The 25256-nt window shown below is 36.7% G+C and overlaps 2 protein-coding genes across 2 annotated transcripts in view; one reads left to right on the top strand and one right to left on the bottom strand.

Annotated features, from left to right (window-relative positions):
* Positions 1–25256, top strand: part of CCDC146 (coiled-coil domain containing 146) — an 84847-nt gene that overhangs the window by 8441 nt on the left and 51150 nt on the right. The window contains exon 2 of the mRNA XM_076364224.1: positions 96–262. Within this exon, the coding sequence (XP_076220339.1) occupies positions 107–262 (156 nt within the window). The 5' untranslated portion in view covers positions 96–106. The remainder of the gene's footprint in view (positions 1–95; positions 263–25256) is intronic.
* FGL2 (fibrinogen like 2) lies at positions 8459–16717 on the bottom strand. Its single transcript, XM_076364209.1, has 2 exons — positions 15970–16717; positions 8459–11464 (listed from the first exon to the last, which is right to left on the bottom strand). Exons 1-2 carry the CDS (start codon positions 16715–16717, stop codon positions 10758–10760), a joined length of 1455 nt encoding a protein of 484 aa, XP_076220324.1. The 3' UTR covers positions 8459–10757.

Below are 25256 nucleotides of genomic sequence, written 5' to 3'. Positions count from 1 at the left end.
GTCGATGTGTTCTTTACACTACACATTTATCTTGCACAGTCATGTATATCCCTGGATCTAATTAACTGTATTTTGGTATTTTTGTTACTTCCTAGAACTTCAAACAATGAGTCAGGCTGGTGAAGAAAGTTCCCGTTCCAGTGACACAGAATTGGAAATCGAGAAGGGGCAACCTATCTGTGCTCTAGCTCCAACAGTTTATAGCCAAGATGAGGGATCCACTGATGTAACAGCAAGTCCTGCATTTCAGTGTTTAGATGAGGTACCATGTACCCCAGCTTTCTCTATCTATAACAGTGCATATTGTGTCAAAATCAATTAATCTGAAATGTGTATTTTGTTGTTAGTAATTGAAGGTTGTTACCATAGGCTATTTGTAGCTTCCCTATTCTCTGATTTTTTTCTAAGTGATACGAACATTTTGTGAAGCAGAAACATACATGGGGCATATTCTTGCCAGGAATGGTGTGCTTAATACTTAACAACATTATTTTTTTCAGTGATCATGGCCTTAAGGGGAATGAGAATAGAGAGGTCTTGTTTTTGTAGTATTCTAGAGGTAATTGCATCATGATTTTTAGAAAGGCTCAATAGCTGCAGGAAAAATCCAAGGTAAGTGGCTGCTGAGGCACTAATACTGATGATGATAGAAGAAACCTTTTGGAACTCAGTTTCTTTTGCAGAATTTTCTGTGTTAAGGAAACTTTTAGAATACTAGAAGTAATTTAGAATTTAAGATATCAAATACATATCAAATGGAATCCTTAGAAATGAAATGCCAGAAAAGATGTAAAGAGATCATCTAATCCAAAATTTACACTGGAGTAGATTCCCTGCAGATATTTGTCTGATTTGTTCTTTGAAACTTTAATTGATGGAGATAGTTCTTTGGGTATCCTTTTCCAGCATTTCATCATTGCTAGAGTTTTAAAAAAAGAAGTTTTCCCTAAATCCAGTTTAAATTTCTTTTGGAGTGAATAATGCAGCTTTCTTCTTGCCTTTCCCACAGTGACAATGGAGAGCAATCGATTTCTGCCCTCTTTATAATAAAAATGTACATATCTCTTATATCCTAAGCAGGCTTTGTTCATACTTCACGTTTTTCTTAAAGTTCTTACTTTAAGTTGCTTTACCTTGGGCTCTTTCCAGCTTGGATCTGTCAGATCGGTTTGCTAGCCAAGCTCTCTCTCTCTGCCTTGGACCTAAGGTCAGTAGAAAGGAAGGGGTGAGAATTTGTAGTGAAGAGGAAAATAGGACTGCCACTTTCCTATCCTGCTATTAGGTCATACTGAACATAGCATGAAGCTGCACAGTCAATTTCTGTCTAATGTCTTGTGCATTCAAGTGAAGTATACGGGAGGGAGAGAGATTTTCACTTTTAGTTCAGTGCCAATATGTGGTGAGCCCACAGCTTCCAGTATTGTCGTAGCACAAAACCCCTTTCTTCTCAGTCCAAGGCAGCTGCAGAAGTGCAGGACAGCTCAACTCTCAAAGAGAGTTGACCTCTCACCTTACAAAAATCCCCCTGTCTACTGAAAGTATGGAAAATGCACCTTGGGGAGTGCTTTATTTTCCAGCTACACCCATACTTTTTCTGTAGATTTTCAGTTGTGGTAGAATTTTTGACATGTCAACAAGAAGCATATGCCAGGTACAAGATATCTTTACCCCCCAGCCTTCCCCAGATAAAATAAGACTAAATGGTATAACATTCTAAAATATATTCTACATTTCTGCTTTGTTTTCCTTATTTTTAATCATGGTGAAAACTTATTTTTCTAGACTTATTCTAGAAAACGATCCGATCATTTGGCTGATTTTTTTTTCTCCAAAAAATCTTTCCACATAGGTTATTGTGCATGTCAAATTTAAGGCCAACTTGTTTAACTCTGACAACATTGTAAACCATTAATGGGAAATATAGGGTAACCTTAGTATTAGAAGTAGTTCCCAACTCAGGAAAAAACATGCAGTGGAAAACCGAAGTAAGCGATTTCCATAAGATTTCATAAATTAGGTCTTTCGGTCATTTTGTCAATTTTTAAAAGGGAATTATGACTCATTTATTCTTACCATAATTTTTAACAGTTCGTACTTGTGCTTTACGGGTCAATTTGGCTTTTCATCACTCATTCACATTTCTTCTCTTCCACTGACGTGTTTGTTTTCCTTTGTTGAACTTTATACATAATTCAGAGATAAATATATGACTTCCGTCACCATAGAGGTTGTTGCATTGATACTGGCTTCAGCTTCTTGGAATAGCTTTCAGAATTTTTCCACTGAAGCAGAATTGTATCATATTATCTCTGGTTTACTGGCTAGTCATTTATGCCTGCATAGCAGCAAATACTTATCAGAAGGGACACCTTTTGATATTATAAGATTTATTTGAGAACAGATATATCCCTTCTAGCAGTAAACCTTCCAGTCAAGCCAGGCTTGTTTTTCTCATGTAAACAGCAGAGAGTCAAACATATAAATGGCAAGAAGACAAACATGCACACTCTCTCTCCTTCATTTTTAATAACACAGAGTAACGTTGTTTAGCCTTGTGGGTTAAGTAAAAATACTAAAAACTGGACAGAGGTTTGAACAAAAGCCACTCAGTCCATCATCACTTGCTTATTTTCACCAAGTTTTTTTATTTATTACCAAGTTGACATGAGCCTAACTCAGTACTTCAACAGCTGTTGGTTAGAGGACTGTCATACATTCACAAAATGAACTTTCCACTTCTTTTAGCCTTTGTTGTTATGTCCTTGAAATATAGACCTTTGCTCTAACACTTCTAAATGAATTTCTTGACTTGTGAATCTTTCCTCATATACTGTTTTCTTCTAGTGTACGCCATTAGAAAGAAATCAGTCTGCATCATGTTAATAACTTTCATGGAAAACTACATGTTTGTAGTACCTGTGTGATGAAATAAATATATTACTTGGATAAATGCTACATTAAGATGCAATAAATTATGCTGTTTTCATTTTGAATTTAGTACATTATAGACCACGTATATGTAATTCGATTCTTAAAAGGCAGCAAAAAATGTATTGAATTTTATGTAATGTACATTGTCTAAATTTCAAGAGCTATTAATTTTATAAAATGAGTATTTTACTAGTAGATAGCCTCAGCAAAATGGTCTGAATTCATACTCATCCTTTGCATGCAAATTTATGACTTTTTTGCAGCAGATGGTAATAGAATACATTTTACCTCTCCCTTTATCCTTATATCATCCTTGTTACAACACTACTATTACTGCTAAAGCAGCACAGGACATACTGAAATTGCCATTTGAATAGAAAAAGCAACAGAACATGACATGAGACTGGATTATATGCTCAAAATGACAAGATTAGGCAGAAAGAAAATAAAAAAGACCGATTAACAAATTGCCTCCTGCCCACTCTCATAATTTTTGTCTCCATAATTTTTTGCCCTTCCCTGCACTGTGTAGTAGTATTTTTTCCCTCTGGACACTCAAATTGTTCTTTCCTTTCCTCCACCTGATCCAGGCTTTCCCATTTTAATGGGAACATAAATAAATAAAACATCAGTTGCCATAATGATGCTGTTGATGTTTAGTTTGTAATCTATTATAGTCTTCAAATCCTTTTCTGTTGCTTAATTTTTGTTTTGTTACCTAAATCACAATTAATCCCAGGCACAAAAAAGACCTCTATTCTAGACTTCTTTCCAATTTGATAGTGAATTGTTGACAGTTAAGGTCCAGGAACAGTTTTCCATCCCCTTTATCTTTGTGAAATTTCGAAGATTTAATAAAGTTGATTAATGGCTCACAAAATCTACTGGTTCATCTTTTTGATTCAAGAGACTATCTAAAAACTAGTATTCTTCAGGTTCTTACAGTTAGAAGGAGAAATCAGTCATGGAGCCTAGTATCTTTTAATTCTGTTTAGTTAATTCTGTTTATTTATAAATTAGGTACAAGCTCTTCTTTTTCTGGGAAAAAAAAAGATAAATGAAATGGTGGGAGGGTAGCTTCTCCCAGTTTGATGTCTTTTTCAGTTAGTATTATATTAGCAGTTCTTGTTAGGCTTTACTCAAGAGTGATGTCTCTGAGCTTTACTATGCTGTGCTTTTTCTTTCTCTTCCTTTTGTTGGTATGTTCTTGGGTTAGAAATATAGTGGTTAGTTCACTCAAATGTATACATCGATTTTTAAAACAAGACCAGAAAAAAGGATTCTTTTAAAAAATACCATTTAAAACAATTTAAAACAATACCAGAAAAAGGATTCTGCAACATTTATCTTGCATGTCTTTGTAGTGGATGCTATGAGGGAGCTATTCATTCTGTAAAATAGTGTACTTGTGAATGAAAAGTGCCCTACTATTTACCAGATTCAGTGAGTGGGTACCTTGTTTGGAAGGTATCACAATAATCCCTTTCTGCTAGTGAACGTCATCCATTTATGTGCTAAATGTAAACCTGCAGAAGAAAAAACTCCTTTGGGAGATATCTCTGATTGGTCTAATGGAGACTGTTGCACTCTGTATCCTATAAAGATAAAAGGCACTGTGCCCCCTATGTGATACCAGCGCCAAATCTTTCATTTGCGCTGCTTTTTTTGGATGGAAATTGTCACTATCATGCTACATTTCTTTTTGCTGGTGCCCAAGCATCCTATTGCCACCATCCATCAGGAAGCAGAAGGAACCTTTCATGAATATTTTTCATGACTATTTTGAAACTTGGGAGTCTTTCTGAGATTAATGAACTTCTTACCCCTGACTGCCAAAAGTGGTTGAACTGCTAATAAAGATGTTAACCGAAATCCTGATTCTACTGGAAACACAGAGCAAAATCTTCATGTTTACCAAAAAATGAACAGTATAGTGACAGAGACTTCTTGAGTAAATTTTGCTTCTGCTGATCTGACGCTGATTCATGTGGATCTGCTAGCTGGAAGAGCTTTAAAGTCATGGAATGATGCATATGTTCAGTGTTCGAATGTGGTTTAAGGGGGGAAAGGTACTTTTCATTTTTCTCTTTTTTCTCATCTGTGCTGCAGGAAAGAAGAGAAAGTCACATAAAGGTTGGCTACAGCTTTCAAATACAAATACTGAGAATCAGTATTTCATATATTTCTTCAATGGCAGTCCAACATCCAACAATGCCACTCTAGAAAATATAGCCTTTTCCAATGTCTTTTGCTAACAAGCTGGTTTTTAATTCTCTCCTAACTTAGGTTAAATGGTAGGTGTAAACAACTTTCCTTTTAAAAAAAAATAGTTGATACATCTTTAAATGAAAAATTTCCTAGAAAAGCTAGCTTGGTAGACTAAGATATAAATTTTATTGTTTTTATATGAGCACCAATTTAATTTCTGTTCACCTACACATACTGTAGTGTGCTTTCTACTCTTATAAAGTATGATCATCAGTATATTTTTGCATGGTAACCATAGCAGTGGATAATTTGTTTCAGTACTCTCCAAACATGTATGTGCTCTATCAAATATGTAAAAATCTTAACACAGCTGTTGAATGCAAGCAACACTTTCAAACTTAAGCTGATACTGGCACACTCCGCTTTACATGCTTCAAAGGCTCCTGGCACAACAAAAAAGCTCTATAAATATGTTGGCACAGACAGCAAAGACAGATGTTGCCTCCACCTCCGCCCATAGGAATCTGACTGCTAATTAAATAAACCTTTTTTAACTTTGTTGATATGGTCACTTGGGGAGTCAGCTAGAGATGATAATGTGTCTGTAAGCTAGAGTCTGGGGTTTTTTTGCAACAGCTTTCATCAAGCAAGCAATAGTTTGCATAGTGGACGTTAAACCGATCAGTCATTGCGATAGGTAAGTTGATTGTTCCAATTGGTGGTAACTCCTATAAAAAGCTGTAGTGGAGCGAGGTGAATTTACAGATGCCTTTAAACAGCAGGAGTGGGAACAGAGCCAGTGTAATATGCTCTTTCTATTGAGAAATTCTTTTTACCGCTTGCAGGTGACGTTGTGAGGAAACAAGGCCAAGAAGCTGTTGCATGTGTTCATATTATCACAAAGCAGGTGGTATTTCTGTTCATTTCTGAAAAGCACATTTGAAAGCATTTATGATGTGGTGTTTCTTCTGTGCTGTTATAAAGTCAAGTGCAGATTTCATGCCGCACAGAGGAAACACAGCTCCCTAAAGCTGCAAGACTAGGAGAAGGAATAATCTTAACTGCAGCATCTTCTTGCGTTTTGGCCTTTTCTCAACAATTTCTGAGACTTGTGAGACTTAAAAAGACAAGCATATTGCTGTCTTATGTTCCAAAGCTGTCTCCCTCTTCCCCTTTTGTCACCCAAAATATGTATTTGAGATCTGATATTCCAAAACAGGGTGATCTTGTATTAAAATTGTGAGTCTCCGTGGCCTTGGCTCATGATGTTTATGTCAGCACAACCGTGTGGTGACGAAGCCAGAGTAATGTTAACCAAACATACATTCAATAAAAATGTCCAGTGGCGGAGAATCATCTATTACACAGATTAGGTTACTTTAAATGTTAAAAAGGTGATTTCTGGTTTCCTTATTCGGAAAACCTGTGTCCAAATACTCCTTAATGAACAGAGCCTTAAAGATTTGCATGAGAAAGAATCCTTATCTTTGGGTTTAGCATATAGAGGTTGAGCTGCAGAGGTAAGCAGAGGGGCTTTTATATTCTGACCGAAGAAAGAAATGAGAATTTCTGTTTCTCAAAGTGGATCCTACTTCTCCATAAAAATCATTGACTCCAAGTAATTGCTTAAAAATAAGTGCGTAAAACATACTTACTATTTTCTACTGTGTAATTCTAAATGTTGGCGTACTATTTCAGTAGAAGTGTAATATTAACTAGACTTACAGTTTGTCTTGATTATATGAACATAATTAGATAATTGGGGATATTTTTTCCAGTTATTATTTTCCAAACAGATTCTTTTTTTACTGAGATCAGAAAAATTGATGAACAAGGACTTAAAAAATAATATTAATTCATATCCTGTTCTCATGAGTTGTGTGAGGGTTGGATTTGACATGTCATCTTAAAACATTGTTTTCTGGTTTTGGTTACCATTGAGGGTGATGGCCAAATTCACTTCTGGCAGAAGTATTATAACTCCATAAAAGTTTCATTAAAGCTGTGAATGAAAGAGATCAGTTTAGTAAGTAAGCGGAATGTTTGCATTTAGCAGGGCCTGTGGATGGTATTGCTCAGCCATTTTTCTTTGAAACTTATGTCAATGTCTTCAGGCCCATATATACCTTATTATTTTTCTCATATCTCCTGCAAAAAAGAACACAGAACACATTTATAAAAATGTCTTTCAAATCTCTTTATTGGTAGGCCAGTATTTAGTTCTTATCTCATCTTTTTTCTCTATGAAAACTTAAAGTCACATCCTTCCTGTTTTGATTTTTCTATGACATGTAAGTCATAGAAGCTAAGTAAATTTGGCAGGGTTTTTTTTTTGTTTGATTTTGGTTTAGGTTATAAACACAGTGTCCTAGGTATGGATGGAGAACCATCTTAATTTCCTTTGAAAATAATCACACAAATGCAAGTTTATTTTCCACCAAATTGTCAAATTACCTGTTGTTCGCAACTCACTCTCTGAGTTTGACTGCAGTGTTTCCCAAAAAAACACCATTAAGGAAACAGATATTTGCATTAAAAAGGGAAGAAAAAAAATTAAAAATCACTGCTTTCAGACCTTCTTTTCATTTCTTCTGGGTTTTTTTTTCTGATTTTTTTTGTTTAAGCAGTACAAAGAAAGCCAAGACATTACAGTCTGCTTGGCTGATCACATTGAACAGATGGGTTTATGCCTTTATTTTTTGGAAACAACCCATAGGAATTTTGCTAGCAAACCCACTGTTAGTAATCTTCACTAAAATTCACAATTTAAATATTAGCAAGATCAAAACCACAAGTGTTTTCATATGATAATCAATGTTACATAGATGTTTTCCGTAAATTGAAAGACATGTTTTGCATTATTAAGCCTTAAGCAGAGACCAAGTGCTTTTGTTTGTATAAAAAATTGTATGCTTTCATTTGGGGTATTATTTCTATTCACATGCTTTGATGAAACTTGCATGTGGTGTGGAAGGTTGTGTGTAATACAAAAATCAGATGAGTTTGCTTCTTCTCTTTCATGTTAAAGATACAGGTTGTGTAAACTCTTGATTGAGCAATTACTTTTTTCTCTTCCAAAATATGAATAGTTTCAAAAAGATGTCTGAGATTTCAGCCTTTGGTATTTGGCAGCTGAAGTGTCATAAAATGGATCTCTTAAGAACTATCGTTACTAGCAGTTACTCTTCTGGCATGTCACACAGTCGTCTTTGTTGGACATCTGTGTTTTCTTATTGTTTCTTTTTTTACAGAAAATCAATAAAACAATTTATGAGAGTTTTTTTATATTCCCCATAAACATTTATGACAGTAGTGCAGCTTTAACAGTATGACTTAATTTTATTACACCAAGGAAAAACAAAAATAATGCTTGCAACAAGTAGATGGAGTTACACTTTGTAAAACTAGTACACTTTGATGGAGATTCAGCTACAACAGTTCCAGGCAGGTAATATTCAGATTTGTGTAACAACATTACACTTCCTTTTTCTTTTTTTTTTTTTTTTTTAAGACATCAGACAAGGCTTTGGTAGGTGATACGAGTCACACTCGCTTATTCTATTAAAATTTCTGTTTATGAAGTTTCCTTTAAACAGCATAAAAAAAGGACAGTTTCTCTTCTAACGACTTAGCAGGAAAAAGACATTTTCAAGTAGAAGCTTGTAGATACTATAAGTCATACTTAGCTAGTTACCAGATAATGAATAGGAGCAAATTGTGCATTTCATGCAAAATGATTAAATATAATCATATGCAATTAGATATTTGCTCTTCTAACCAATACTTCATAAGTTGCTTTTTTTTTGTTTAGACAATCTTTTTTTATCCTAAAATAAATATTCTATAGCTTCAAAACATGTTCTCAAGCAAAGATTATACATCTTGCAATTAAAATTTTCCAGTACTCTTTAAAATTGAAATATAATAAACCAAATTACACTTCACACTGAAATATCCTTCAAAGTATTTACGTCCTTAAAATATATATATTAATATTTTACAATTTAGCAACTGCCACTGTTGCTCATTTGCATAACTTGTAACCATAATAGTTCTTGTTACCATCTCAAAAAGCAGTAAAAGTCATATTTGTAAAGTATTAGGTCAGGTGTATACTTTTTTTTTTTTGTATGTCTCTTTTAACCAAAAAGCCTATGCCAGCAAAGACCACACTTTAACTGGTAAAGAAATATGGTCTTAGTATAGTTTATCTGCATCTTAAGATTGGCATAAGCAATATAGCAAAATAGCCTCTTGCTAAGAAAAATTGCATCTCCGCTCAGAATGTTAGTCACTGTAATTAGAGAGACATGTCCTTTCTAGGGTAGGCACTAGATATGGGTAGTCAAATTTGTGCTCACTGTCTGCAACATGAGCTTTAATAATAGTATCTCTAATTTGCACTTCCTGAAGTATTTGAAAATTTGATTGTTTCATTTGTTATATTTTAGAAGAAAAAAGTCTTTCACATAGTCTCTTTTCTGTTTATAATTGCCAGTGGGTTCATGTTTCTGTGGCTACAAAAGGGGTACTCAGAAAATGGGGAGAAGACAATCTTTTCGTATCTTACAAAATATTTATCATCTTTCTTATAATTTTAAGGTCTAATGGTACCTAGAGTGAGAAGTACTTAAATGAGAGCTTGAGTCTCTACAAGAGTTGTGTTGTAACATTTGGCTTACCTAAAAGATTCAGGAGAAAGCAAAATGGCGCTGGAAACTTTTTGTATGTATTTAGATGCATTAATGCAAAGACATGGATTCTTCTTGATGTGTCTTCTTCCTACCTGTCTACCTGCCTATATAAATGTGCAATAAGCTACATAACGGCTCCTTTCTCCCACAAATGACAAAGAGGACCTTGAGCTTGAAAGGAGGAACCAAAATGACCAAGAAATGTTGTCTTTCATTACATGCTCTCTATGTTATTTCCACTTGCTTTTCTTCAATTCTTTCACCAACTTCTTTGAATAATCTTTGATAAAGTGGATAAGATTTGAGGAACCATCTTCATTTTCTAAGTTTTCTTCAAGGGTTTTTTGTGTCTTTGGGCAAACCATGTGGCCCTCTGTTTCCCAGTCCTTTAAAAATAATAATTTGTAGTACTTTTCCTAATTTATGTTGATATTGCCATGGTATACCTTTGAAGTTGTGAAGGATAGATGATACAAAAAGTCAGGCTGTTTCAGAGAGACTAATTTTCATTCTAAGTGTTGACACATTTATATGTTATCAGTTATACCTCTGAGTTATTTTCAGGTTAAAATGTAGGTGTTCATTCAGACACAACTTGTGGAAGACCATTTAAAGTTTTAAATCATAAAATCTGGTATATCACAGTCAGTAAAAGCACCAAAAGCAATGTTTAGAATATTTACATAACAATACCAAGACTTAACCTGTGCTAAGTTTTAGCAATAACTATTCAGAAACACTCATGCTGTTTTTAATACATTATACGGGTCAAACCATCTCTAAAAATTTATGTGGAAGTATGCTGTTTTATCTAGAACTATTTTATGCCAAACATAACTGAATACTTGAATTCTGAGTATAATACTGAGTAAGTATGATTTTGAGTGCAGTCCAATGCAAACTAGTTAAGAGAAAGGTATAGAATTACTGCACAAAACTTTTGGGTCTGATCATGATTTTTACTGATTTAAAGGCTTGCCTATATCCACTGGGAATATCATCAGAAATACCATGCCATGTACCCCAGAAAATGCCATTGCGAACACCTTTGTATTTCTTGTGGTAGTACTTGCCATTGAGGTTGGCAGACAAGCATGCATCAAACCACCAGCCAGAGCTGTAGTATGCTCCACAGTTTCCTGAAGGATACCTATCGTTGTCCTTGTCTGGAGTTGTAAAGAACTTCTGATCGTGGTTGTAATGCTTGCTGTAGTGAAGGGCATCTCCTGCTGTGCCACTATAGCCATGAACACTGAGACGGTACTTAAGATATTCGTTGGCCACGTAGAAGTGTTCGTATTTTGCGTACTCTCTGATACCGTTGAAATCTTCAAGTTCAATTCGCAGTTGCATTTCCTGGCTCTTTGTCAGAAGGTGAATTTTGTCATTCCCCAGCCAAAACTCCCTGCTGAGGTTTCCAAAGCCATTTTTGTAGTCATTCCAGGTTCTGTTAAAGTTAGTGCTACCATCCTGACGCCGTTGCAGCACTGTCCAGCCACCTCCATGTGTTTGCATGTCACAGTAAACTTCAAAGCTATCATTTCTGGGGTCAGGGCTAATCCTGTAGATTCCGTTACTTCTTCTGCCTGCTGTGTAATGATCAGCACAGTCTCTCTGCATTATTTGTATAACTGGTGGAAGAACAGATGGTGTTAGAATAAACATAATTTCAATTTTAAAATAAACAAAATTTTCACCCAGACTGATGTGGCATACAGAACTTGGATCGGAGAGACTTCTACACAGGAAATAGCATTACAGCAATTTCAGTTCTAGGGAGAAACTGTTTTTTTCCATCAGGTTTACTCTATAATAGATGCCACCTAGGATCCCTGCATCAGATAGCTGTCCAAAAAAACCCATTTAAATGACTTTTTGTAGCAAAACTGCCTAATATGGGGGCATTTTGATTGTCTGCTTTCCCTTTTCTCCTTTTCTCTACCCTTCTCTTGATCCTTTCATTACGTCCTGTAAATTCAGCCTGATTTCCTCAGTCCATATTTCTAATGCTTCATGTTTACATGCTTGCTGCTTTTTGTATTTAAATGTATACCATCACACCCGCTCTATAATTTCAATCTTCATCTGGCAGTATGTCAGAGAAAAAGCTTTGTCCATATGGGAATGACTTTAACCTGGCTAGTGTTCAGTTGATGTCATTTGATACAGAACATAACATCATTAGGAATGTTTCATGTGTTAATGTTGACTGTACTTTAGGAAGCAGGAAAAAAAGTAATAAAATTGTCTCCTCTATTGTAGTAACACTGTGATTCCTAGAAAGGTGAAGCTAGAAAAGTGACGGTGCTTTCCTGTGTACGTGGCATTGCTGGCTTTACAATAGGGAAAAGTTTTAGCATCTACCATTAACGCAGCTTTTTCCCCACAATGGGTGATGTATTTTATTCAGAAGAAAAATACCCCCAGGTTTTTCCTGCAGAGTGAAAATGCATTTTTGATCCACAATGTCATCCAGTAATGACATTGTGTTCAACAGCATGGTATTATAATTCCATGTACTTAAGTAAGTGATAGAGAGCTCTCAGAAGTTCTGAGTTAAGAGTCAAAACTGTAATGTTCATTCCTATTGCAGATTTGAATTTATGGGCGTGTTCATTTGCAGGCTTGAATTGCCTATTTTTCCTAGAAAAATTTAAACAATTAAACTACTTCTTGAAAGGGAGGAATGTTCTCAGGCTGCAGCAGGGGTTAAGACTCAGGGCTCCTTGTTTGCCAGTACAGAAAACTGGACATCTATGAAAGCACAAAGTATAGGAAGTATATAAAGGAAGTCTTAAAGGCCCAGGAGCAGGCTGTCCCCATATGCCGTAAGAAGAACGGGCGGGAAAGACGGCCGGCCTGGCTGAACGGGGAGCTCTTGCTGGGACTCAGGAAAAAAAGGAGAGTTTATCACTTGTGGAAGAAGGGGCAGGCAACTCAAGAAGAGCACAGGGATCTCGTTAGGTCTTGCAGAGAGGAAATGAGAAAGGCAAAAGCCCAGCTAGAACGCAATCTGGCCACTGTTGTTAGAGTCAACAAAAAATGTTTTTACAAATATATGAGTGACAAGAAGAGAGCCAAGGAGAATCTCCATTCTTTATTGGATGCGGGGGGGAACATTGTCACCGAGGATGAGGAAAAGGCTGAGGTACTTAATGCTTCCTTTGCCTCAGGGGAAGATTATGGAGCGGTTCATCTTGAGGGCGCTCACAAGGCATGTGCGGGACAACCAGGGGATCAGGCCCAGCCAGCACGGGTTCATGAAAGGCAGGTCCTGCTTGACCAACCTGATCTCCTTCTATGACCAGGTGACCCGCCTAGTGGATGAGGGAAAGGCTGTGGATGTGGTCTACCTGGACTTCAGTAAGGCCTTTGACACTGTCTCCCACAGCATTCTCCTCGAGAAGCTGGCGGCTCACGGCTTAGACAGGTGTACTCTGCGCTGGGTCAAAAACTGGCTGGACGGCCGGGCCCAGAGAGTTGTGGTGAATGGAGTTAAATCCAGCTGGCGGCCAGTCACGAGCAGTGTTCCCCAGGGCTCAGTTTTGGGGCCGGTCTTGTTCAATATCTTTACCAATGATTTGGATGAGGGGATCAAGTGCAGACGACACCAAGTTGGGCGGGAGCGTTGATCTGCTCGAGGGTAGGAAGGCTCTGCAGAGGGACCTGGACAGGCTGGATCGATGGGCCGAGGCCAACTGTATGAGGTTCAACAAGGCCAAGTGCCGGGTCCTGCACTTGGGCCACAACAACCCCATGCAGCGCTACAGGCTTGGGGAAGAGTGGCTGGAAAGCTGCCTGTCGGAAAAGGACCTGGGGGTGCTGGTTGACAGCCGGCTGAACGTAAGCCGGCAGTGTGCCCAGGCGGCCAAGAAGGCCAATGGCATCCTGGCCTGTATCAGAAATAGTGTGGCCAGCAGGAGTAGGGAAGTGATCGTGCCCCTCTACTCGGCACTGGGGAGGCTGCACCTCGAATTCTGTGTTCAGTTTTGGGCCCCTCACTACAAGAAGAACATTGAGGTGCTGGAGCGTGTCCAGAGAAGGGCAACGAGGCTGGTGAAGGATCTGGAGAGCAAGTCTGATGAGGAGCAGCTGAGGGAACTGGGACTGTTCAGCCTGGAGAAAAGGAGGCTGAGGGGAGACCTCATCGCTCTCTACAACTCCCTGAAAGGAGGTTGTAGCGAGGTGGGTGTTGGTCTCTTCTCCCAAGTAACAAGCGATAGGACGAGAGGAAATGGCCTCAAGTTGCGGCAGGGGAGGTTTACATTGGACATGAGGAAAAATTTCTTTACTGAAAGAGTGGTTAAACATTGGCACAGGCTGCCCAGGGAAGTGGTTGAGTCCCCATCCCTGGAGGTATTTAAAAGACGTGTAGATGCAGTGCTTAGGGACATGGTTTAGTGGGCATGGTGGTGTTGGGTTGACGGTTGGACTCGATGATCTTAGAGGTCTTTTCCAACCTTAATGATTCTATGATTCTATAGGAATTGAAGGCTTAAAAACCAAATCTAAATCCACAATAGATTCTCATTTATTTCACTGAACTTTCTGTAAGATCTTTGGTGGACTAAGTTTCAGAGCAGATATTGACAGAGAATATACATTTCAGCTAAAATGCTTTGATAATCCAGTTCAACTCCTATTTAAATAAAGTTTTGCTATTACTTACAGTGGAAGCAGGAATAGTTCCTGTATAGGAAGAAGTTACAGCTGCTATCCTTGCTAGTTTTCATAGTGTATGTATTGCTGCTACGAACACTTTTAGCATCAGTTACTTTAAAATATAAGGAATATCTACATGATCATATGCTATGAACAGTATCCAACATTTCAGTCAGTGTGAGAAATATCTAAAATTAATTTAGCCTGTTATGGAGTACTGTACTTGAATTTGAGTCATTGCCATTATCAATATACCAAATATCACTCATTCTTCTTGTGAATGTTTTATATCTGAATTAAAGTAATTGATTTATACTGATTTATATCTGATTTAAGCTGATTGTTGATATAGTGAAAGCATTACCTTTATTATTATTCATTTGCTCTTTTCACACTTTCAAGAATTTCAGCTGTACATACACTGTACCATCTGCAGATCCTTCAATTTTCAATATGGGTAGACAGAAGAACAGTTTTATTTTAAACTTGAATGCCAAGTAACACAGGCTTAAAAACTGTAAAGCAGTCTGATCTTTCTTTGCTTTATCTCTAGTGAGCCCTATCTTCATATGTATGATATCTGATATTCATATGTATGATATCTGCGTGGTAGAATACACTGACAATCTTGTGAATATTTCTTGTTTTCAAAGATTCTTACATGTGATATAAAAACTTTATGACTTAAAGAAAAATAATCTTCCTTTAATAACTGTCAACATTAGAAATTATTTGTTCTATTTCTTAATTTTGATTAGGACAATTAAAAAGTAAAAGAAAAAAGTGTCAGTGATAACACCTGTTTTCTATTTTATATTGCTTAGATATTAGATTCATGCTAAGGGTTTAGTATTAAAATGATGGTACATACATTACTCTCTTGAGAAGTACTGTTAAGCTTTTTTAGCCAAACCTTTCAGATATTCACTGTGATAGTAGAAATACTCTTTTATTATCCACCTGTTTAAAAATTTTACTGGATTCACTTGATGTTTAATAATGACTTGCAGACCATTTCAGAATAGTTGCAGTTTCACACTGAAAAAAAACCATACGGTTTTCTAAGGCACAGCTTGAGAAAATTTACCCCTTGTCATCCAAGGAGAAAATATATGTAGTTCACTGATGTTTAATTTCCTTAATAAAGGGTAGTAGGGTGTAAAATAATAAGTTAATTTTTCATATTTACTAATTGAATTGCAAAATAAAAGTCTTTTGAAAATTCATATTTTAAATCCCATAATAAAGTCCGATTCTAAGAGGAACTGAACACCTGCAGCTCTCAGTAACCCTCTAGTGGCAGCTGAAATGTTTTACAGGAGTATAAATAAACACTAAAAGAGCAAATACTTAACTTGTGAAGTTAAGTATTTAACACAGCTATTTAGTTAAAATATATTTTAAATTGTTTACCTAATATTTGTAAAATGGACAGAAAGCTTATACAGGCAGTAAGAATTAACAGGTTACATACCCGGTCTTGGTTGCATTGCTGGACATTTAGAAGAACATTTGTTGTCAAGGCTGTTCACAACAAACGTCAAATTAGCAACTTTGCTGTCAACATAATGTTCTACGTTGTTCATATTTATCAGGCTCATCTTCTCTAAACGACCCTGCAGTGTCTGAATCTGGTTCTTTGCATTTTTTAAGCTGGTTGCCATTCTGTTAACTTTGCTTTGCAGTTCCTTTACTCTGTTATCTTGGATTTTGCTGTTTTCTGCTGGAGTTTCTGCATTAGGTAGCAGGAATTCATTACTACTGTCTCTTTCTTGGTTGTCATCTGCCTGCAGCTTGCAATCTTGGCAGCATTTCTTCAGCTTGTTTACTGCTTCTTTAAGGGTCTGTACTTCTTTGAGAGTCTTCTCAAGCAGTCTGAATTCTTTTGGTAACTGCATGGTCATTGGAGGCAGATTTATCTGATATGGACAATCCTCTCCTTCATCACATTTCCGATTAGTTTTGAGCTTTATAGGACAAGTGTCAGTAATTTTTCCTTCTTTAGCATCCTCTTCATCTTCTAAAACAACTGCAAAGACATTTGTTAAAGCAAGGAGAGCTGTCTTCAGCAAGACTAAGTAAACGAGCAGCTTCATCTTCACAGAGAAACTAGCAGTATGAGGAAGTATGCAAAAGTGGAATAACTTTATAAGGGCAGCTTGAAGCCTGTGAGTTAGCAGACTGCCTACACTGTTCTCAGAAAGGGGTGGGAGTGCTTGCATCACGAGTGATTAATAGCAGAGCAAAGTAGGTAGTGCTTGCAAGAGTAGCACATTTCAGTGAGTATTCCTGACTCAGAACTAGTGTATGTAAGCAAAATGATGAAATGCATGTGTGCTGATCGCTTATGCAGTTTAATTTCATTCCTTGTTGTAAATGGATTTTCTTTTTGGGGAAAAAAATTACTTAGCTCTGTGTTATAATAGTCTTCTGACATCTGTTTCATAACATTTGAGTGTTTTAAAACTGCTTTTCAAAACTAGACTATAGTTTTACCACAGCAGGTGGAAAAGGTGAAAAACAGTCCCTTTCCCAGTTTGAGCTTTATCACAGCAATAGCTTCACTGATACTGGTCCCCTTCTTCCTAAAACTTTTTTAACTGAATAGATGTATTAATGAAAATTATTTAAATCCCGAAGCATGTTGAAACACACATCTAGTTTTGGTTCCAAACATTTTTCAGGATAAATTCACAAACTAAGAAGGATGAGCAGCACTTTCTTCTTCCTATTTTTCTAGCACTGCCTAGAATAGTTACCTGGAATATTCATGATTTGTATGTGACATCACAGTTAAAATTCACTGTTATCTGATTCTGAGTACTTCTTATTGAACCTTTCTAAGGGAAGGGAAGGGAAGGGAAGGGAAGGGAAGGGAAGGGAACTTAAGACACACCCCCCACTTTGATGCGTGGGATCTTAGCTGTTGGATTGATTGTCCAGAAAACCCAAAGCAAATCCTAGTGTTCTGAATAATGTCCTGAATTCTAAATATAAAGCAAGGCAGGGAGCTAGAGAAGGAGCTTCCATGAGCCCATCAGTTTGGGATATTCTTTTCTGTATTCCTGATTTTCAGGTTCCTGCTTTTCTTTTTATTGTGCCTTGTATCAGCTTTAAGAGTTAATCATGTACTTTGCGTGACTAATCACACCAAATGGAATACTTCAGCTCCAGGTGACAATTGCCTATGTACTTCCTCATTTTTATTCTACAGCCACCTTTGCCATTCTCACGTGGTACCTATGCAGTTTCTATGTCATTTTCCTTGTGCCCCAGAGCAAGGCTACATGGACATATCTTTGTGCATTCATAGCTTAGTCAAGAGCCAAATAACTTGCATGAGTAAAGGATTTTTACACCAGTTCTTGTTTAATTAGTCCAATCTGAACAATTTATTTCCCTAAACCCCGTTTGAAATTACTCATAATACAGATTAAACATTAAACAGACATTAGTCACACACATACTCCTTAAGTTCATGATCTCTGGAATGTTACTAGCTTTTATAGAGACCACAGGCTTATATTGATAGTACAGGAGGGAGGCTTGGTAAAAAAACCCTACTTGTCTAACCTGTTACAACAATTCCTTCAGATTCCTGCATAGCACAACGGTCTGGGCACTTTCTTGGGAAATGGGTTTTGAATCTACCTTTCCCATATTCTAAATGAACATCCTAGAACCTGCCATGGTGCTTTTAGTTATGTGGCAAAACTATGTATCTCTCCCTTTCAGATCACGAAAATTCCCCAGCAATGAGGTGAAAGACCCCTCCCTGGACTGCAACTTGGGTGTAAGACATTGACATCACTTTGGTTTTGTTAAAAATATATCAAAACTGAAATGTTTGTAACAGTAGATGAAATGTATGAATTTAATTTGTGAGTAAAATTTTAATTTTTTTTATTTCATTGATAGGATCCTAATTTTTTTTCCTGTCAGTCTAAAATCAGGTATTTACAGAGCCTTGTTCTCCTGTATGGCAGCAACTGTCAAATTGAGGACAGCTATACCAGCCTCTTTTGAGGGGCTTTAGAAATATAATAGAGTTCCTAAACCCTTGTTATTTGGGAAGCCACATTCCCCCCACACTGTTGTTTGTTCAGTTCACAATGAACTCTGCTATCTGCTGTGGACTTTGGATTGGACAAATTATTCTGTAGCTGTAAAATTAATAATAATTATCCTTGGTAGACCACATCGTATGAATTGCCTTGAAATGTTTAAATCTATATCAAATATTGTCATAATTTATGACTGTTGTGCTGCATTGAAAGCCTAAAATATCATTAGAACTGAGTGACTTCAAGAAGGGCAGAAATGTCTAGTACTGCTGAATGTCAAAGAAAACAAAGTTCAGATAGTAACATGAGGTATCTGAGCTTCTCAAATATCTTTGTCCTGAGACATTCATTCCTTCGTTATATATCTTCATTTTGGGATATTTTCTTCCTCCTTTGGATGAGATTTCTGTAATCTTGAGATGCTCTGCTATCCTCCTGATTTTGTTATTAGTCTGATGTTCTGCTGCTAAGCTACTAGCAGTCTGTTTGGAGCCCAAAAGACCCATTTCTCCATCAGATGTCTGTGTGCTTCTCCTACCTGGAGAAGTCTTGTAATTGAGGACTGGTCTTTCTTCCTGTTCTGTCAGGGAATGTCCATTCCCAACAATTTGTCAGGTCTCTGTTCTTTCTTCAGGAACTCAAAGTAGTATGCCACAGCCTTTTTCATGTTTCATGCCTTTTATCTTCCTTGGGATAAACAAAGCAAACTTTTCACAAGTCTGCCCTTAGAAGGGGCACTGAGCAATCCTACTCTGTAAGATGCTGATGCGGCTTAACTAATGGCAGAAATACTGGACCAGATCAAAATCGAGAACTGCAGTTTGTTTATAAATGAAGTTTCTTCCCAGATGGGGCTTTTCTAGATCCCTGGAGTGTTCTGTATAATATTTAAAACGTTAAAGTAGTTAAGCAATCACAAAACCCAAAAGCCAATCTTTTTCAACTGTGAAAGGATCTAACTGAATAACAGCTGATGACCACAAGTGAGAATTTTCTACCAAGGTCTTTCATTTGGTTGAAGGTCATTTTCTTGTAGCTTTTCATCTCTTTTAGTCTTCTTTTTAGGAATTTATTTTTCCTTCTGTGGACTGAAGAGATATCTTAATCTTACAGACATATCTTCCTAAAGATAAAGAAAATAACCGAGAGCTCATGATATTCTTAAATTCTACTGAAGATTTTAATTCTGTTCCCAGAACTACCCAGTAGTTGCAAGGTTAAAGAAGTAATATATTTTGGTTTAACAGACTTGTCTTAGGACTGTTTATTCAAAGTTTATCAAAAGCAGCATGAACCATTTCCCATGACTTTTTAGAGCAAGGTTTTTTTCCTGGCAGATAATGGAATGTAGGTCAAATAGAAATCAACAAAGTTAAGACTGTAGGCAGATGTTAGTTTAACTAGTGACTATTGTAATTTAAAACACGACAGCTTGCCATCTCTGATTTCTGGCTTTGTGCTGGGAGTTAACATCTCCTGCAGCAGAGTTGCTGCAAAACATTCAGGTTTGTGTAAGCAGTTCAAATGATTGGTATGAACAAACCTGAAGCACATCTAGGCTCATTCATATAAACCATTTTGGTGGCAGAGGTGGGATGTGTTAAGATTCAACTGCTGCAGTAATATTTTTGGTGTTTTTGTAGACTTCAGTGATTCTGTGATACATTTTGGCTGAGAAAGAGGATGAAAAGTAATTAGATTCATCTTCAGTTTTTCCCACAATGTGGAATATATACCAAAAGTCCATACTAGAAACAAATTCTCCTTTAGGATTCTTTTTGATTAATTCAATTGCTTTCTTTTTTAATTCAGTAGTCATTCTTCATGCAAGCAGTCTTTATATTGTCCACTGGATTATGGGACTGCCTGTTCAACTTCCTCATATGTCTATGAGAACACATCAGAGCACAAAAAGGAAGGCAGTCCTATTCCATTTGATTTTAATTGTTGTCCTGGTTTCGTCAGGGATAGAGTTAATTTCCTTCCTAGTAGGAAGGAAATAAACCACGTCGTTAAACCACGACAATTGTTAATATTCTTACTGAGATACAGATTACATAGAACTAGTAGCCACGTGGATTCCCTGTCTGTTTAAATTGGTGTTTGCTTTATTTATAAATTCTGGCAACAGGCAGAAAGGCAACACTGACATAGAGCATATAAGTATATATACATATAACATATTTAAATAAGCAATTTTAAATGTAATATGTATTACAAAATTCATGTGGTCAAAGAATATCACTCCTTCTGTTAAGGCAAGGACCATGGATCAAGAGATCCAGGAAACTAAGTTCCTATTCATTCTGTTTCTCCCACAACATCTGAAGATCTGCCTGCCCAAAATCTAGAATTTACTGCTGAATATTTCCTTTATCTATAGCCACAGAGGACCCTGTAGTTGGCCAAGTACATGGAGAAAATAAACCAGAATGCCCTCTTAAGAATGATGACATACCAAATACAAAAGCCTTTCCCTGCTATGTCTTTTTGGGAAAATTCCTTTCTGATTCCTGCAAACCCTGCTCCAATTAAACCAACTGGTGAAAGACTGGACTGGATACTCAGTATCCTCCTTTCGAGATTAATGGCCAAACAGGTGATAGCAGGAAAGCTATCTCCTTTCCTGAAATGCCTATCTTACCGGTCTCTTATCCCCGCTTTTACGGAGCCATGCGAGAGACAATTGGCCACCAGATGCAGTATTTTCTCACGCATTGTATCATCTTGATGGTGCCTGATTTTGATATTTTCCATGTAGGGACTGCTTTTTCCCATGAACTGGGGGACAAAACTACTGTTATGGACTATGCCTTGGGAAAGAATTCATGATATTATTTTTTCTAGTTGTTATTTGTTAGTTTTAGAAAGCTTTTCAGCAGTTTATTTTTCATTAAAGGGTGCCTGGCTGATCCATCTGTAATTAAAAAAGTAAAATTGTAGAAATTCTGTGTAAGGCAATACAGTGCTAGATCTACCGTGAGTAGGTATTAATGTTTTTCATGTATGCCTTTACTTTACCCCCACTCTCAGTTTTGTCTTGTTTATGTAGCATCATCTGCATATAGCTTTTTATGTGAAATACTTTGTAGTAGACTATGAGCCTTTCAATGGTGTATCGGTATAAAAGACTCCATATCAAAATAAAGTGAGTAGATATTAATAATTTTTCAGGCTCATTTTTTTTAGTGTTTGACTTTTGTCTTCTGCGTTACTGGCTTGTTGTATGTGGAACCAATGCAGCCAAGTCACTTTCCTTTAGACAACAAAGTTCAAGGAACCATAAACATTATGCCCTCACTTTGTGAAATAATGATATGCAATATTTAAAAAGTGCATGCTATCTTCTTATTCATTACATTTATGGTTTTCTTGGAATAGGAAAGAGGGCAAAATAATTTGTGAAGCACGTCGTGAAATACAAAAAATCACTTTGTTAAACTATTTAAATTATTTTAGCTTCCAAATAGAAGTGGCTTAGAAAGGTGATTTTTTTTCCCTGTAAAAATAGCACTTTTAAGGGAAAACAGATTTACATACAAATGTACTTGTTACTTTGTTATAAGTTTGTTCATCACAAACATCAGGAGAGAAATGCATTTGTGCAACCAATAGCCTCCTGAGTTCAGGTATAGCTGTTTATCACCTAAATTAAATGTTGAAAAAACTCAGTGACAAATCTTTTTCTACTTGAAAGGCTAATAAATAGGCTTTTCCTGGCGGCTTCCCATACTTATCCTAAAAAATCTACTGCCTGTCAGTGTGTATGTAGTTACAGATGAGAGGGATTCTACCTTATTTGTTAACTCTAATGACAGCATTAATTTAAAAATCATACCACATTTTTCTTTACCTTCTACCATCATAACCTTTCTCTGGAATAATGAGTGATTACTTAAACAAGGCATATCCTTCCCTAAATACCTGCAGTGTAGCTGTTCCTGTTTGTACTTTAAATGTTTCCCAATCTACAAAAGGGAATGCAGAATTGCATTGAAATACTGATAACTACAATTTATGGTGTAATTAAATATTTACAGTATTACTTTAGTGATTTTTACCTTCTTGTCTTAAAATACTTTGAAATATGTGCTGAAGCCTGAAATATTGTTGAGTAGAGAAATTCTAGATGACTTTAGAAGTGTTAGTCTTCTATAACTCTGTGTGAATATTTGAGGCATATTGAAAAAATGAGTGATGTAAATGACTGAATAAAAAGTGTAATGATGATATTTACTGGGCATATATAAATTGTGATAGAACACTTCGCATTAAAACCAGAGTTTGAGTCATCTAAACATATGGTGCGTAGTCTAGTTAGTCATCTTTGGCCCCCTCTATCGTCAAAGGCAAGTAAGAGCCTCACTGAGGATGTTTCTTTCTTGTTTCTTATAAATGCTGGAAAGCAGTCTGAAATAATTTAATTACTTAAATTTGATTATTGAAAAGAATCAGTATCTTAAATACACCAGCTTAATTATTATCCTCTATTCTGGCAACTTTTTTTGCCTTCCTTATGCTTCCTAAAGTCTAAATGCAATACATTCCAGTCTTTAACTGCATGGTTTGGAAAAAATATGCAAGTGAGACAAAGTAAGACAGTGTTTAGACTCAGTACTTCACGACAAGTCAGTATCTTCTTTTGGGTGAAAAGTAGAGAGAGCTGTTGGTACATCAGACTGTCTTATAACTGGTGCAATATTTATTCAGCCACTGCATCCTTATTCAGTCACTGTATTTTCAAAAATTGACAGGACAGGGCCCTGAGGTAACCTGGTCTAACTTTGAAGCTAGCCCTGCTTTGAGCAGGAGGTTGGACTAAATGGCATCCAGAGGTTCCTTCCAGCCTCAATTTTTCTGATTCTGCTCCTCTCTTGTGTTACATGAAGTTTATTTTTTGCTTTACTATGTGTTGTAATAAAAATGATGTAAACAAAATATTCTGGAAAATGCCAAGAATTACTTTTTTTTGATATGTAGGGGCTCTGCACAGATTAGGGGAAAAAAAGAAAGATTGAAGTAATTGCTTTCATTCCTTGCCATTTAAACTTTACAAATGACCTGGAGTTTATGTGGAAAAAACCTACCCTATATGGCAAAATGACTTGTTACACTATTTCCTCTACCTGGAAAACTGTTTTCTAATGCAGTCTGATTTGAAAAGACTCTGATGTTGACCTTGTGTTGCAAAAGAATATTTGAGGGAGAAATCCTAGCTTAGCTGAAAGGGAACAGATTTCATTGTAGATGTTCAGGAAAATTTTCACTGCGTTTTCCTAAATTGGACCAAATTTCATTGCTGTAAAAAGTAAGGCCATTTGGTAAGTAGACCTGGTCTAATTTACATTAGCCTTTAACCATTTTTCTAAATTGAATTTTAAAAGAAAAACTTGGAAAGTTTAATTGGAACAATTCCAGTTGGTTTTTAATCTATTTTTAAATCTAGCAAGCCATGAAATAATTATATTAGCTTATTTGTCAACAGCATTCAGAGTTAAGTGGTTCTGGCTCTAACTGGCTTAGGATTCATCCCTATTCCAAAGTCAGTGGGAATTGTCTCACTGGCTGATTCCAATAATGAGTTTTGTATTCTAAGAAATTGTCTCTTCTTGTGGTATTGAAGTGCATACTTCAAACCCTGTAGCAAAAGTGGTGAAGAAGGTAAAAACTGTCCTGTGTATTGTTTGGGAAATCAGATTAAATTGTCACAGAAGTCCTTAAGACCATTACATTCCCTGGCATCAGGACTGGTAGTTTTTAGAGCAGTTTGTTGGTTTTGGTTTTTTTTTTTTAAGATAAATCCATTGCTACACAGGTCACAAATACTACCTCTATAGGTTTTTAATTGTTGTTCCTTCATTTTTGGGTGCCCCATCTTGACATAGCCAGGACATGATCTTCAGAAGTAATGAGAAGTCATAGAAATTATCAGAAATTGAGAACAATGTAACCCATTGTTTAGCCATTTAGAAGCCAAGTTAGTATACTGCATTTTTCTTCATTTTATTGTTAGCATATCACTCTCAGTTCTGGTTGATGGCAACAGTGATGCTAAGGACCTGGAGCATATGCTCCTTGTTTTCCATTTCTGTGTAGACAGTTCTGCACTGTTCTAGCACAAGTGCAAGCTCAGTTATAAACTTGCTCTGAGCAATGGACTGAACTTGAGGAGAAAGCTTCAGTTCCCTTAGTGCATTATCACAGGTCCAAGCTTTTGTCTAGATAATTTGGAGGTATCATCAGGCACAGGCAAGCCAAACACCAGCAGATATCCCTAGCTCACCTCTTCTAAAGGATGAAATGGATTCTGTGGAGACTTATAGCCAGCAATACGGATAGAAATGCAATAGTCATAGCGTGGGTCCAGCATGCTTGCACCTGTTGCCCCCCTGCAATGTCGACATAACCCTTGAAAAGTCAACGGGAGATGGTGTTGCCTTCTCCCCAGACTAAGAAGCGCTTGAGCTGTGTGGTAAGTGTCCAAACAGTGTGGACTCAATGAGGGTTTTCCCAGAGGATACAGAGCTTTCTGTTCAAAGAGGAGCATTTATCCTTTTTCTTCCCTGAATGTTTAAACATTTAAATATAATCCAAAAGAGACAAGAAAAGCTCGTCAAATAAACAGAGAGAAAATTCCAAACCACATGTAGCAGACTGACCAGAAGAGCCATTTGCCAAGTGGCTAATATTATACTGA

This window comes from Aptenodytes patagonicus, chromosome 1, assembly GCF_965638725.1.
Source record: "Aptenodytes patagonicus chromosome 1, bAptPat1.pri.cur, whole genome shotgun sequence".
NCBI classification, from domain to species: Eukaryota; Metazoa; Chordata; class Aves; order Sphenisciformes; family Spheniscidae; genus Aptenodytes; species Aptenodytes patagonicus.
The sequence above is the reverse complement of the archived record's forward strand: the minus strand, read 5'-3'. Positions and strand labels throughout refer to the sequence as shown.